Below are 16,098 nucleotides of genomic sequence, written 5' to 3'. Positions count from 1 at the left end.
TTCCCTGGTGTCTAGTGATCCTCTCTCCCCTATACAGTTCCCTAGTGTTTAGTGCTTACCCCCTACCTCCCCTATATGGCTTTCCTGGTGTTCTAGAGCTTCACCTCGAATATAGCTTCCCTGGTGGTCTAGAGTGGGCTAAACATAATGCAAAGTGGGGAAACCACGTGTGGGACAAATTTAATGGCTCTGAGGGCCAGATATGGCCCGCGGGCTGGAGTTTGACATGAATGATCTAGAATCATTCCTTCTCAAATCTCTCATAACATTTCCTTTCCAAGGAGATGGGGGACCTCCCACCACAGAGAAATATATATTCACAGTCCAACAGGAGATTCCAGCTCATTGAATTGCTAATCTCTCAAGCAGGGCCTATCCCAGATGACAGATAAGATGGGAGCAGACATTAGATTATTTCTCAATTCAGCTGGAAATGGTCTAATTAGGTGAGAATCCTGTAGTATAGTGATTGCTGGTTATTATTGTATGCTGATCATATGCAATGAGGAGACGCTGCTGAAAATGGAAATAGTCATGTGGAGGGATGTAATGTATGAGAGGGAACAGATCACCAATCTACATAGAAAAGTAGATAGCTAAAACCTCAGAGAGGGAAAGAACACGAGGGATACAGGAGCCTCAGAAGGAGGGAACACGTGGGATGCAGGAGCCTCAGAGAGGGAGAGAACACGGGGATGCAGGAGCCTCAGAGAGGGAGAGAACACGGGGATGCAGGAGCCTCAGAGAGGGAGAGTACACGGGAATGCAGGAGCCTCAGAGAGGGAGAGAACACGGGGATGCAGGAGCCTCAAAGAGGGAGAGAACACGGGGATGCAGGAGCCTCAGAGAGGGAGAGAACACGGGGATGCAGGAGCCTCAGAGAGGGAGAGAACACGGGGATGCAGGAGCCTCAGAGAGGGAGAGAACACGGGGATGCAGGAGCCTCAGAGAGGGAGAGAACACGGGGATGCAGGAGCCTCAGAGAGGGAGAGAACACGGGGATGCAGGAGCCTCAGAGAGGGAGAGAACACGGGGATGCAGGAGCCTCAGAGAGGGAGAGAACACGGGGATGCAGGAGCCTCAGAGAGGGAGAGAACACGGGGATGCAGGAGCCTCAGAGAGGGAGAGAACACGGGGATGCAGGAGCCTCAGAGAGGGAGAGAACACGGGGATGCAGGAGCCTCAGAGAGGGAGAGAACACGGGGATGCAGGAGCCTCAGAGAGGGAGAGAACACGGGGATGCAGGAGCCTCAGAGAGGGAGAGAACACGGGGATGCAGGAGCCTCAGAGGGAGAGAACACGGGGATGCAGGAGCCTCAGAGAGGGAGAGAACACGGGGATGCAGGAGCCTCAGAGAGGGAGAGAACACGGGGATGCAGGAGCCTCAGAGAGGGAGAGAACACGGGGATGCAGGAGCCTCAGAGAGGGAGAGAACACCGGGGATGCAGGAGCCTCAGAGAGGGAGAGAACACCGGGGATGCAGGAGCCTCAGAGAGGGAGAGAACACGGGGGATGCAGGAGCCTCAGGGAAGGAGGGAACACGGGGGATGCAGGAGCCTCAGATTGGGAGAGGACACGGAGTTGCAGGAACCTTAAAGAGGAAAAGAACACAGGGGATGCAGGAGCCTCAGAAAGGGAGAGAAAGAACACTTGCCCCCGCCCTACCTGCTTCACTAAGTTGCTCCAGTTGCCTAACTGTCACCATTTCCTGTCACATTGGTGACAGGATTAGTGGGCTCCAGCTACGACACAACAAAATTAGAAGAAAAAAAAAAATCAACTTCAACATGAGCCCAGCAGATATAAAAAGACCTTCAAAGCCTGGTGTTGCTTTACTTGTGTGTTAAAACGCAGAGCCTCATCTTTATAGAGTATTTATTTGTGCTTGTTGTCCATAGCAACCCTTTTCATGCAAACCAGCACAGTAAAAAAAGACAGTTGGAAGCAGGAGAAACATCAGGGGAACCAGAATACAATCTCACGCATAGTGAGGAAGGTAAAGCAAGGTACACACTTCCTATACTCAGAAAACTGTCTATGGACAGCGACCCAGGCCTGAGTTGGAAATGGTACCCGCCTTTTTATCCCTCACTAAGCAGCACCCATTGGCTAACGGTCACTTCACTGGTTCCACTAATCGTATCACCAATATCACAAATATTGCTTGGTTAGAGATGGGAGATATTTGCTAGTGGGAGGAAGGGGTGGGCACAAAGTACTGTTAAAGCCTAGTAATAGGGCTTTTGATTGGCAGAGGCTGTGACAGGAAGGGGTAAGAGGGACGTTGTGCCACACGGCAGAGTAGCTTTGGGGTGGTGGGGTTAGTGAGGAGAGAATGTGCTGTACACACGCTAGATTCTTATCCAGGCGGTCTTTATCGGGTGCCTCAGCAAAGTGTGATGTATCGTGTATGAAGCTTTAATGCTCACTCCATGGGCAACTATGTACAGGTTCACTTTAAAACCAGGATTGTAAAACCTACACTACAGGGCACGAAAACTGGCAGCAGACAACTCCTAATTGGCACTATGGACATTATATCTGGACATTTTATTAGGCACAGTAGTGACACAAGTGATCTGACTAATGTGAAGCGACCCATTGCTAACTTTTTTTTTTTTTTTTATAACTATTGCATATATCCATTGTGCATCGCTCCGCCTCCTGGCATAGTCACGTTACGCCTCACTTCCTGTACAGAGGGTTTGGTGGGGGATGCATATATGTAGTGGTGCCCAGCTTAGAGGTAGGCTAGGCACTATATATAAAACACTGGCATGCATCGGATGGGGAAATTGGGTAATGAACCATATATGGCCAACTTAAAGGAAATACAAGGTGAACATAAACTAATGAGATAAACTATTGTACCTATTGTCCTTCTCCTAAAAATTATTTTTTTTACATATCCCACAGTTTTATTTTCTTTTTAAAGGACGATTGTAATGAGAAGGATATGAAGGCTGCCATATTTACTTCCTTTTAGGCAATACCAGTTGCCTGGCTGTCCTGCTGAACCTCTGCCTCTAATACTTTTAGCCATAGACTCTGAACAAGCATGCAGCAGATCAGGTGTTTCTGACATTATTGTCAGATCTGACAAGATTAGCTACATGCTGGTTTCTGGTGTGATTCTGCACGACTGCAACCAAAATAGATCAGTAGAGCTTCCAGGCAACTGGTATTATTTAACAGGAAATAAATATGGAAGCCTCCACATACATCTTGCTACAGTTGTCCTTTAAATCTATTTTTTAAATAAATACTGTAGGGGGGTTGGGGGAAAATGAGTTGAACTTACCCGGGGCTTCTAATGGTCCCCCGCAGGCATCCTGTGCCCGCGCAGCCACTCACCGATGCTTCGGCCCCGCCTCTGGTTCACTTCTGGAATTTCAGACTTTAAAGTCGGAAAACCACTGCGCCTGCGTTGCTGTGTTCTTGCTCCCACTGACTTCACCAGGAGTGTATAGCACAGGCCCAGTATGGTCTGTGCGTGCGCAGTATGTTCCTGGTGACAACGGCGGGAGTGAGGACACGGCAATGCAGGCGCAGGGGTTTTCAGACTTTACAGTCTGAAATTCCAGAAGTGAATTGGAGGCGGTGCCGGAGCATCGGTGAGTGGCTGCGCAGGCACAGGACGTCTGCGGAGGACCATTAGAAGCCCCAGGTAAGTTCAACTCATTCCCCCCCCCCCCCCCCTCCCCGACCCCTTACAGTATACCTTTAAGTGTTTTTTGTTTTTTTGTTTTTTTTTACTGTTTCACTGTCTGTTCAGTGGCACATGCATTGAAGTATGCCAGAACTAAAATGTATGAACTATTGACTCTTTGAGAAAAAAAATAAAAAAATTCCTGGTCTCAAACTGTTTTCTATCAGGAAAGTGTTTTAAGGCTGTTGTTACGATATTAGTCCGACCAGGTTCCAACTGGACAGAAATGGTCACTTGCATACTAGATGTTTAACTCTTTCAAACAGAGAAAAAAAAAAAAAAAGGAACGCAGCATAATTATTTGTGTGCTTGGTACTGTACATACACGGCTATCTCATCATGTCACATGTCACCTCATATATCCTGTAGGATATCCAGTGTTGACTCCAATGATAACTTGTTCCTGGTATGTGATTTAAAACATGACAATCTCGCTAATTTCCACATCTTGTTTGTGTCCGCAGGTTGGGAGCAGCTGCAAAGATGTTGGCCGTGCTCTCACAATGGGCGCAGCGCTATCAGGACTTGATGAAAGGAGCAGGTAAGACTCTTGTACATCTTCAGAATTAAAGCAAAATCATTTGTTCTATAAAACAGCAATTAAAACTCGTCCTCTACATTACAGCAGCTATTTTGTGCAGGTTCCGGGAAATGGGCCTTTTAAAGATCAATATAATTTTTTAAGCGTAATTTCCACTTTATCAGAAAAAAAGATAAAAATGTTCCTGTAGGACATCTATATCAATAGTCTAGATTTCCAGAAATCTGTTGTATTGCGGCTAAATGTACACAAACACATCAAATAGTGTGAACCAAGGCCTAAATGCAGTTAGAAATGAAAATATATAAATATATACTGTGTGTGGGGGTGTAGGTAGATAGACTGATATTAGATAGGATTTCAGCAGATATCTTCTTGGCTGGATAGTGTACTGGTTAAAGAGACACTGAAGTCTCTCTTTTTTTCCTGATTTTCTCCTTTAGTCCCCTTCAGCATTAAATTATAAGCGTATTCCCCACATTCCCGCGGAAGAACGAGGGATTTCTAGCAAAGAAATAGACCTGCAAAGTTCCACGACTTTGCAGGTTGCAGATTTTGCTACTCGGGGGAGGCAGAGCTGTATGCTGTAGCTCTGCCTCCTATCCAGTCAATCTCCACTGATCTCCGCCTCTCCCTGCCCCTCCTAGTGAAAGAAAACTGAGAGGGGCAGAGATTGACTGGAGAGGAGGCAGAGCTACTGCGTACAGCTCTGCCTCTACCAAGAAGGAAAATCTGTGAGTCCTGGATCTTTGCTGGGCTATTTCTTTGCTATAAATCGCTCGTTCTGCTGTGGGAATGTGGCAAATCCGCTTAGAATTTAATGCTGAAGAGGTCTAAAGAAAAAAAAAACAGGTAAAAAAGATGACTTCAGTCTCTCTTTCAGGGCTCTGACAGAGGAGGCCAGGGTTTGGATCTCTGCTCTTCCTGTTCAGCAAGCCAGCAACTATTCAGTGAGGAAAACTTGGGCAAGACTCTCTAACACTGCCACTGCTTATAGAGCGCGCCCTAGTGGCTGCAGCTGTGGCGCTGAGTCTGCCAGGAGAAAAGGACAATATAAATGTTCTGTGTCTTGTCCAATATTAATTGGTGCAGAGTGGTAAAACAGGTAAAGGAATGAGCACGATCGCTGTGTTAGTGGGTCAGAGCTGTTTCAGCAGCACAAGAGGTATCTATACAGTAGGAGAAAAGTGGTTTTACCTGCTTGGCTGGTCTATTTTATTGTACCTGAAATTTAAAGGGTGGGGGGGAGTGATTTTTGTAAAATGGATAAATATGTACTGCATTCATTCATAGATTCTTGTGTCCTACTCGCTTTGGTAAACAGTGCCCAGAGTGGGACTTTAACCTATTCCGGTTGCAGCAGCGGTGGACTGAGTGCTTAGAGAGAGGACCAGGAAGCTTCTATGGGGATCTAGAGCAGGGGTCAGGAACCTTTTTGGCTGAAAGAGCCATAACCTTCACATAATTTAAAATTAATTCTGAGAGCCATATGTTTCAAACTGGGACAGTGCGCATGCGCAGCAGAGGGCTCACGTCCCTGTTGCCATGGTGATGTGTATACAGTTGATCCGCTGGGCAGCGTAAGTGTCAAACACTTCTTAAAGGGAAGGTTCAGGGAACTCTTGAAAAAAATAAAAATCCCTATCCACTTACCTGGGGCTTCCTCCAGCCCGTGGCAGGCAGGAGGTGCCCTCGCCGCCGCTCCAGAGGCTTCCGGTCGTCTTCGGTGGCCGACCCGACCTGGCCAGGCCGGCTGCCAGGTCGGGCTCTTCTGCGCTCCATGGCCGGGCTCTTCTGCGTCCCACGCGGGCGCGCTGACGTCATCGGACGTCCTCCGGGCTGTACTGCGCAGGCGCAGAACTACTGCGCCTGCGCAGTACAGCCCGGAGGACGTCCGATGACGTCAGCGCGCCCGCGTGGGACGCAGAAGAGCCCGGCCATGGAGCGCAGAAGAGCCCGACCTGGCAGCCGGCCTGGCCAGGTCGGGTCGGCCACCGAAGACGACCGGAAGCCTCTGGAGCGGCGGCGAGGGCACCTCCTGCCTGCCACGGGCTGGAGGAAGCCCCAGGTAAGTGGATAGGGATTTTTATTTTTTTCAAGAGTTCCCTGAACCTTCCCTTTAAAGGGACTCCGAGCAGTGCAGAAACTATGGAAAGATGCACATAATTTTAAAGCTCTCTTTCTCCTCTTTCCAATGATATATAAACAGCCACCCTACGCCTTTTAGTTTTCGCTATTTTCGCGATTGAAATTGCCGCGGCCTCGATTTCGATCGCGAAAATAGAGAAAACTAAAAGGTGTAGGGCAACGATTTAAGTGTCGTCAGAAAGAGGAGAAAGAGAGCTTTAAAATGATATCCATCAAGCCATAGTTATATTGTATTACACAGGGCGACACTTTCCCCAGTGTCAGCAGCTCCATTCTGCTGAATGCAGCTGCTGACTTTGACAAAAAGTCGCCCTGTGTAATACAATATAACTATGGAAAGATGAATATCATTTTAAAGCTCTCTTTCTCCTCTTTCTGACGACACCTAAATCGTTGCCCTACGCCTTTTAGTTTTCTCTATTTTCGCGATCGAAATCGCGGCCGCGGCAATTTCAATCGCGAAAATAGCGAAAACTAAAAGGCGTAGGGTGGCGGTTTATATATCATTGGAAAGAGGAAAAAGAGAGCTTTAAAATGATGTGCATCTTTCCATAGTTTCTGCACTGCTCGGAGTCCCTTTAAAGAGAATCTGTATTCACAAAATGAAGTATAAACAAACATCCCTGCCTGTTTGGGGTCATCTCCTAGCCCCCTCTGTAATATTTTTGCTGCTCTCTGCTGCAATAAAGAGGGAAAAAAAACTGTTTTATAAACTGTTTTGTAAACAGAAAAGATGGCCACCAAAACAGGAAGTACATCAGCAGAGCAGTGGACTCAGTTAATACACAGTGAGTTACACATTGAATTCAGTCTCCAGAGGTTATGTGCAAGTTTTGAAAGAGCTCTGTCAATGAAGCATGACAAGCTGTGTCTTTAGAGCCTGTAGTCTCGGGTCTGCACTCCTGTCAGCCTGACAGGCAGCTTCCTCATCAGCCAGCTATTCTTTGTTCAGTTTATTAGTCTGTGTTTATCAGCCTCACAGATAGCAGACAAGCTGACAGTGAGAGCAGGGACATTGTCTGTTAGGAATAATCATCACAGGAGCACTGGAGGGGCTGGGAAGGAGTTAACTTGTTCACATTACTGAAGAGTTGGCAGCCTTCCAGACACAGCCCACAAATCCGACAGGCGAAAGATAAGTTGATTTATTACAGAGATACAGAGATGGTGCAAGTAGAAAGTGCTGCAGTAAGCCAGAGCACAATGGCACAGCCTTAGGAACTTGTAGGATAGGCGAAATACTGCTGAAATTTTGTTACAGAGTCTCTTTAAGCTTCTCTTGGGTTTCATCAACATCAGCAATTTCCCCGAGAGCCAGTCAGGAGAAATGCTGACTAACAGCTTGTACAATTAGCTAGCTGACTTGGGGGTTGATTCACTTTGTAGGACGAGATCCCAAGTGACAGGCAGCCTGTTGGGCCAATCAAAGTGCTGGGATCTCGTCCTACAAAGTCACTAGACCTGACAGGGGCCAGAGTGGGACAATTGGAGCAGCTGTTCGTTTTGGGGGAGCGTGAGTAAGTTAGTAGTGCATGCTACAGCTGTATTTTACTTGCGCTGCCACACTAAGCAGCGCTTCTTGTGCAAACTAGCTTAGTGAATCAACCCCTAACTGTGAGCCAGATGTAGCCATCAAAAGAGCCACAGCTAGCTCCCGAACCATAGGTTTCCTACCCCTGATCTAGAGCAATCCCTCTCCATAATTTAAATATTTAACTTTTTTTTTCTTCAGGTGGCTTCAGTTTTACTTTAAACAAGACCTTATTGCTGTAAAGCAATCGTGTCAGCCTCTAGCCCTCAAGTTATCTGAGTACTATATGTAATGGATCTCCCTTGCTGTTTGTTACTCCTATATGTACACGGCATGCAAATGATATAAAGATCCGTCCATGGAACACCATTTCTATGAAAATATCTTGGCTGCCCTACCCGGATAGCTCGTCGCCTGGGCTGCACGCCGTTTGACAGCTCTTCCCTGAACTGTCAGATGATCTGCAGGGTCGCACAAGTGTCATCACAGCTCTGAGATTACACTATGCTCTGCAGAGATTTAATTAGAGCCTTTGCTTTTCCTGCTTAGACCTCTCATTGATGAATGCAGATGTGTAGAGATCGAAGCTATTAATTATCTCTTTTGTTGTCAGTGTGTTGCAGACCCAATGGGTGGTGGCATTTCCAGCTTTTCTCTTCTTTGCATCAGCCTTCCTACTGAAAACAAATCTGCACTAAACTTTTCTTCATTTAATGTCACTTCTGCCATGTTCTGCTTCCCTAAATAACATGGTTTTACTAATGCACATTGCTATCTAATGAAGCTGACCAGAGCTGCAGGATATGTTTGCATAATAAAGGGAATATGGAGGCTGACACAGTCATCCCCTTATAAACAATGTGGGTGTGGACAGCATGATTGTGTAGTGCATAGCACTCTTGCTAGTGGCTGGATAGTATAATGGTTAAGGGCTCTGCCTCTGACGCAGGGTTCAAAACTCTGCTCTTCTTGTTCAGTAAGCCAGCACCTATTCAGTAAGGAGTCCTTGGGCAAGACCCCCTAACACTGCAACTGCTTATAGAGTGTGTCATAGTGGCTGCAGCTCTGGAGCTTTGAGTCTGCCAGGAGAAAAGTGCAATATGAATGTTCTGTGTCGTGTTCTGTCTTTGACTTGTTGCAGCCTTACACCTCTTTGTATACAAGCTTAAAGGACACCTGAAGTGATTAAAAAGTTAGATACGTACCTCAATATTTGGAAGCCTCTGGATGTTCTAGAGGCTTCTTCCTACAGCCCACCATTCCAGAGCAGGGTCGTTCTTCATCTTCTGGCTGTGCTCCTGGCTAAGGACGGCACATCCAGATTGGGATTGCGCGAGTAAGCTCCATGTATGCCCAGTAGAACGAAGCTGTTCATGCGCTGCTGTTAGGCATGCATGTTGTGCTAGGCTCAGTCTGATGCGCGCATCCAGAACAAGCGTATTTGACTTGTGCTGAGTCAAATAGGTGTAGAGGGATCCTGCCCTGGAATGGTGGGCTGTTGGATGATCTGAAAAGAAGCTTCCCACTAATGAGGCAATTATCATTTCCACAACCCCTTCACTTCAGGTGTACTTTAAGACCTCCCCTGGCTGTTAATTTGATTTTAGCACATGGGTGTCAAACTCAAATCCAAAGTGGGCCAAAATTGTACGCTGGGCCTTAGTCGCAGGAAAACCTCAATGTCTAGTGGCCACCTCCCTCCCTAATACAGTTTCCTGGTGTCTAGTGCTCCCCCTCTCTCTCCTATACAGTTACCTGGTATCTAGTGCCCCCTTTCCTCTCCTATACAGTTCCCTGGTGTCTATTTTTCCCCTTCCCTCCTCTATACAGTTCCCAGGTGTCTATTGCCCTCCACCCTTCCTCCCTTATACAGTTCCCTGGTGCCCATTGCCAAACCACCCTCCCTCCCCCCCCCCTATACTGTTCCCCGGTGTCGAGTGACCCCTCCCTCCCCTATACAGAGCCCTGGTGTCTAGTGGCCCTCCTCCTTCCTGTATTAAGTTCCCTGGTGTCTTGTGGTCCTCCATCAACCAATATAGTTCCCTGGTGTTAAGTGGTTCTCACTCGTTCCCTGGTGTTTAGTTTCCCTTTCACCATACAGTTCCCAAGGTTCTAATGGCCCTCGTCTACCCCTAAACAGTTGCCTGGTGTCTAGTGGTCCCTCTCCCACCCCTAAACAGATCCCTGGAGCCTAGCGATTTCCCCCCCTCCATACAATTCTCTGGGGTCTAGTACTTTCTCTCTCCCTCCCTTCCCAATATGGCTTCACCCCCAATATAACTTCCCTGATGGTCTAGAGTGGGCCAAACATAATGCAAATTGGGTAATCCACGCGAGCCAGAGTTTGACATGTATGTGTTAGCAGAGTTTACGTTTTAAGATCGCTAAAAAATTCCACTGTGTAGCGAGTACCACATAACTGCTTGTAAAACATTTTATTGCATCCACCAATACCTTTCAACAGAAAAAAACAAAACTATTGAGCATTTAGAAATGAAACACCATGATATTATACATACAAACATTTACTGCTTTGTAATCCTTGCTACCGCAGTATAATGTTATGGGAAGCAGCTGCTAGATACACCTAAGCTGGAATATGACTACTGATAATGAGCTTGTTCAAAAATTCCAAGAATGTGTAACAGGCCTAATGCTGCAGGCCGGTCCTGACTGCTTCCTAGACAGAGAATTGCTGTTGCTACATGGCTGTGCCAGGCACCACTTTCAACCCAAGCAGACAGGCAGCAAATGCTAGCTACAGGCCAAAATATGACTGCCACATGGGGTGATGCATGGGTTCAGTAACTACCATGTGTGTGATGATTAAAGGACCACTGTCACGAAAATCTTAAAATGTAAAATATATGTAAAAACATAGATAAGTACATTTCTTCCAGAGTAAAATGAGCCATACATTACTTTTCTCCCATGTTGCTGTCACTTACAGTAAGTAGTAGAAATCTGACAGAACCAACAGGTTTTGGACTAGCCCATCTCCTCATGGAGGGGTGTTCTCAGGGTTTTCTTTATTTTCAAAAGCACTTAGTGAATGGCAGTTGCTCAGTCCAACTGCCAAAAAAGTGTGCAGCGAGCAGGGAGGCTGTCTAGCATGTTTGTATAAATCTTTTTTCAGGGAGTGTCTTTATAAAGGCCACGCTGAGAATCCCCCATGGAGAGATGAACTAGCCCACAACCAGTCATTTCTGACAGATTTCTACTACTTACTGTAAGTGAAAGCAACATAGGAGAAAAGTAATTTGTCTCATTTTACTCTGGAAGTAACATACTACTTATTTTTATGTGTTTTACGTGTATTTTAAATTTAAAGATTTTTGCGACAGTAGTCCTTTAAATACTCTAGTGTCCAGTGAGGAAAGAACCGTGTCCTAAGTAAACAGCTAGTTGCAGGGCTGAGGAGTTGGGAGTCAGATGATTCTTTAACCAAATCCATAGCCTTTGTAAAAATTAGACTAAGAGTCGGAGTCCAGGAGTTGGAACAATTTTGGGAACCTGGAGTCAGAGGTTTCATAAACTGAGGAGTCGGGAGTCGGATGATTTTTGTACCGACTCCACAGCCCTGGCTAGAAAAGACTCGGCCCAATTCTGCAAAACATGGCAGTTCAGTACCTTGCCTTCACTTCTGCTGGTTCATTCCCCCCTATGGCACCTCACCCTTTCAGGCGGGAGACCATAGCTGCTCTCTTAGTTGCAAGTTGTTTCAGTGACCCGCCATGCTGCAGGGCATCCTGCATGCTGATGCAGGAGTGCGTAAAGTGCTCTAGCCTACTTCCTGTGAGTCCCACCTTCCTTTAGACATGTCTTATACTTTAAAGGCCCATTTGCTCTAGGGTGACGCGTACGTTTCTGAATCCGATGTGGCATCCATGCTGTTGTGAAGCCACAGCTGAATAGCTATTGCTGTGTTATACACAGCTGTTAGGGATTCGGATGCGTGCTGCGGTATACTTCAGCATGCAGTCCGTATTGCATGCGATTTGGATGGTAAGCCTATTGACTGAATAGGCGGCTTTTCCATGTCCGACTCGGATGCAGAGAAACGCTACATATTCCATGCTGGATTAAACAGGCCATTAGGCAGGGATTCTGGGAAATTGAATTTGGCATCTTTTTCTTTCCTACCTTGTGTGTCACGTGATCACACCTAAATGGTTGGCTTAGCAGCTGCAGACAGGTGTATTGCAGTTGGAAGCCCATTTGGTTCTGTAAAACGTGTTTTCTGTTCACCTCATTACTTTTGTACATTCTTTATTTTCATTTATCCTATTGATTGCCAATAGAATTTGCCTCAATAAATTTTTGGGTTTGGTTGAATTTTAGTAACTAAGCAAACCAAAACTAGATGATAATCCTGTATACATAACCTATGTCTGTCTTTTTCTGCCTCTCCTCAGACCCCAGGATAGGAGAGTACCCCCTCATGCATTCGCCTTTCTTGCCTGGTGCGATTCTCCTGTTCTATGTCTACTTCGTCCTGTCCCTGGGGCCTCGGATAATGGCCAATAGGAAGCCCTTTGATCTGAAGCCCCTAATGGTGGTGTATAATTTCTTCCTGGTGGGTCTCTCTGCTTACATCGTCTATGAGGTAAGTGATCCTTCTAATGTCTCAAGCACCGTAAAGTCATGTCTGCCACATGGGATGTGATTGGCTTATTACTGACACTGTAAAAGCAATTAAAGTGAACCTGTGTCCAAATGTTTACAGAGTTAGAGATCAGCCAGAGTTGTAACTTGTGCCCACCCTAGTCATTGGTGACTGAATTAATGGGCACCAGTCTTCAGCTAGTCCAGTGATCTGCAAACTTGGCTCTCCAGCTGTTAATGAACTACAAGTCCCACAATGCATTTGCCTTTGTGAATCATGACTGTGGCTGTCAGACTCCTGCAATGCATTGTGGGACTTGTAGTTCCTTAACAGCTGGAGAGCCAGGTTTGCAGATCACTGAACTAGTCCAATAACAACAAGAAAATATTTGTAAATTGCTTTTATCCCGTTGGACCCAAAGAGCATAAGCTTATCTTGGATCAGTACCAGGGCTGTGGAGTCGGTACAAAAATCTTCCGACTCCTCAGTTTCTGAAACCACGACTCCGACTCCACAGCCCTGATCAGTAAGTAGTGAGTGATGTGTACAGGAGGAAATGTTATGTGGTCAGAAATGCTAGACTAAACAGGTGGCTTTTCAGTTTTGATACGTGTCTTGGAGCTGTCTTGATTATGTTTGGCAAAGCATTTTACAGGGTAGGGGAAGCATGACAGAGAGCCCTGGCTCCAAAGTGGGAGTAGTCAAGTTATTAGATCCTTTTGATCTGAGGTTGTGGGAGGCGTGATGCAGTTGCAACAAATCCCTCAGGTGTCCAGGGCCTAGGTCTTGTAGGGATTTAATTGTTAGCACGCCAGTTTTGAAAAGGATTCTCCATTCTATGGGTAGTCAAGGTGGTGAGCAAAGGATTGGTGTTCTCTTGCAATGGCAGGGTTGGCTTGTTAAGTCTTGCGGCAGCATTCTGTACTAGACGCAGACTGTGTTGATCTTTACTTGGAAGGCCTGCATAGAGGGCGTTGCAATAGTCCATCTGCGATGTGATGAAGGCGTGAACTAGGGTTGGAAGATCCCCTGACGGAATGACTATAGATTAGTATTGGTTTTCAAGATCAGGATATTGAATACGGAAATATCCCCAACACCACACTTCAGCACCCGAGCAAGTGGCCAGGGTCACGAGGAGGTCACTTATTTACACTTCACATGACTGCAATGCTTCTTCCTTCCAAGCGGGACGGCGGAAGCATCTGAGTCCTGTAAAGTGCGCCATGAATCGCAAGTAATTGAACTTCCCATGACCCTGTCCGCTTGCTCGGATGCTGAAGTGTGGCGTTCAAATTCGAGATATTGAAAATGGAAACCTGATTTATCCTCAACACCTACACTATAGCTGCTCTAGAGAGAGAGAGAGATCTAACCCAGGGCTTTGTGAATGAGAGTATTTATGCTTGTTGTCCATAGCTAGTGAAATGTGGGGTTAGTCGTGGAGCAAATATGCAGACAACGTAAAAGAGCAACTTTAACCAAGGATTGAACTTCATTCCAATCCGTAGCAGATACCCCCTTTTCTACAAGAAATCTTTTCTCTAATAGATCATCTGGGGAGTCTGCATTGCTGATATTGTGGTGTAACCCCTCCCACAGTGTGATGTCATGACCATGGTCCTGACAGTTTGCTGTCTATGAACCTTACTGCATTGTGGGAAATACTGGCTTTCTCCATCTGCCAAGAAAGCAATATCTCCCTCTGTGCATAGATCTCTAATGCTGGGCATACACGGTTAGATAGTTCTTATCAATCGAGCTGCTGATGGCTCGATTGATAAGATCCAACTTGTCTGACCACCGCGGCGGATCGATACCGCGCTCGATCCCCGCGGGCGGACAATAGAAAAAAATGAAGCGCTGATAAGAAGCGCCCACAGGAATCGATCCGCGCACACGTGCGGATGAGCGGTGACACATAAACTAACCGTGTATGCCCAGCATAAGTAACGAACATTCCGTACAGATCACTGGCAGAACAATAAATGGCACCACCAGTGATAAATTTCAGAATGTTAATCGGGAAGAGGAAAGATTTTACAATAGACAAAAACTGACTGAATAAAATAAATATTGCAAAAAATTAACAATTTTATTTATTATGGTCTTTTCACTGCAGTTCCTTTGTTTCTCCTTCAGGCATTATACAGAACTGGATGAGAACCATTGGAACGGAATGACCGTTCTGAACCAGTTCTGAATGATGCCGGAAGAAGAGACCATGTGCAGTTACAGCATTATAAGTCCTCATCAATAAGTCACTAAAGGTGTCACCAGAATCGGTGTTAGTTGGTTGGATGTCCATAGGGACTAGTTTTATTTGCATATCGGCAAGTGCATCTCCTGAACTTCCTGTACTCGTCGGATTTAAAAACTAAACTTATAAAGCCTTCAGGCCAGAAAAAAAGAAGACCCAACAGGCTACTCCTTATTATCAGACTGTACATATATTTAACAGTTGTGTTGGAGAGGAGGGGTCCATCACGGTCATTCACAGGATGCCTATGACTTTCCCTTCATTGCAGTCAAGACACTTGATTGCAACCTCACACACTCTATTTATAAGGGCCCATTCATATTGGAGATCGGCAATTTTTTTTTTTTTTTTGCAGCAAACACCTATTTTTTTTTCTGTACATTTTCATGATTTTTGAACGATCACAATTTTTTTTATTTTTTTTTTTATTTTTATACAATGCCATTATTAAAAAGTGCTGCATGTACCGTGTTTGTGTTTACCGCGAATAGCCAGTGATCGCGGTAGTGAGATCACTCCCATACACTTTACATTACACTAGCGCTTTTTAAAAGCGCTAGCGATCACCAGCTATTTGGCGATCTGCGGTATACGCCCGCGAATCGCCCCAGTGTGAATGGGCCCTTATCCTACAAACAGACACAAACTACCAGTATTGTGACTGATGTTCTCAGCTGCAGAAAAAAAGTGTTGATAAGCTGTGTATCGTGGCATTCATTAGCGATAGTGCTTATGGCGGTAATAAATAGATAACGCTGCCTCTACTGAACAGATAGTATGCATTTATCTGCTGTCTTTTCCTCCAGTTCCTGATGTCAGGCTGGCTGACGGGATACACCTGGAAGTGTGACCCTGTGGACACCTCCGATTCACCAACGGCAACGCGGGTAAGTGAGCTCACCAGTGTGTGTGTGTGTGTGTGGGGGGGGGGGGGGGGGGGGATGAGTTAGTCATGTGTGATTATTGACTCATGACTATGAAAAATCCATATGGTGACCCAGGCCAGTACCCTCCCCCTAGCATCGTACCAAGTGCCACCTGCTGAACCTTGCACCATATCCATGGCAGCGATAAGGAGGCCTCTATTTCCCCTTATCTTTATTCCTCCTTATTAGTCATGGTAACCTGTACTGGGCTTTTCCCACCTCTTTGCTGACGGGCCTCTAATTTATGGCGTTATAAAATATGACTGGACATCCTGCTGTGCTACTCTGAAAAGTGATGGGCCTCCAACAGGTTCAGAATTGTTAGGTCTGGAACTTAACCAATAGGCAGCTTGCATCTATTTGAAGCTTGCAGCAAT

At 46.0% G+C, this 16,098-nt stretch overlaps 1 protein-coding gene across 4 annotated transcripts in view; it reads left to right on the top strand.

Moving 5' to 3' along the window:
- The window catches only part of LOC137520899 (mediator of RNA polymerase II transcription subunit 8-B-like), a 230,312-nt gene that overhangs the window by 203,423 nt on the left and 10,791 nt on the right, over positions 1-16,098 (top strand). For 3 of the 4 annotated variants that reach the window (XM_068239451.1, XM_068239455.1, XM_068239453.1), the window contains 3 exons: positions 4,174-4,250; positions 12,345-12,535; positions 15,602-15,682. In XM_068239451.1, the coding sequence (XP_068095552.1) occupies positions 4,174-4,250; positions 12,345-12,535; positions 15,602-15,682 (349 nt within the window). Of the gene's footprint in view, positions 1-2,004; positions 2,070-4,173; positions 4,251-12,344; positions 12,536-15,601; positions 15,683-16,098 lie in introns of those variants that run through there. The other variant, XM_068239452.1, reaches the window with a different exon arrangement.

This window comes from Hyperolius riggenbachi, chromosome 6 (assembly GCF_040937935.1).
Source record: "Hyperolius riggenbachi isolate aHypRig1 chromosome 6, aHypRig1.pri, whole genome shotgun sequence".
In the NCBI taxonomy this organism is placed as follows: Eukaryota; Metazoa; Chordata; class Amphibia; order Anura; family Hyperoliidae; genus Hyperolius; species Hyperolius riggenbachi.
This window is presented reverse-complemented; position numbering and strand designations above follow the sequence as displayed.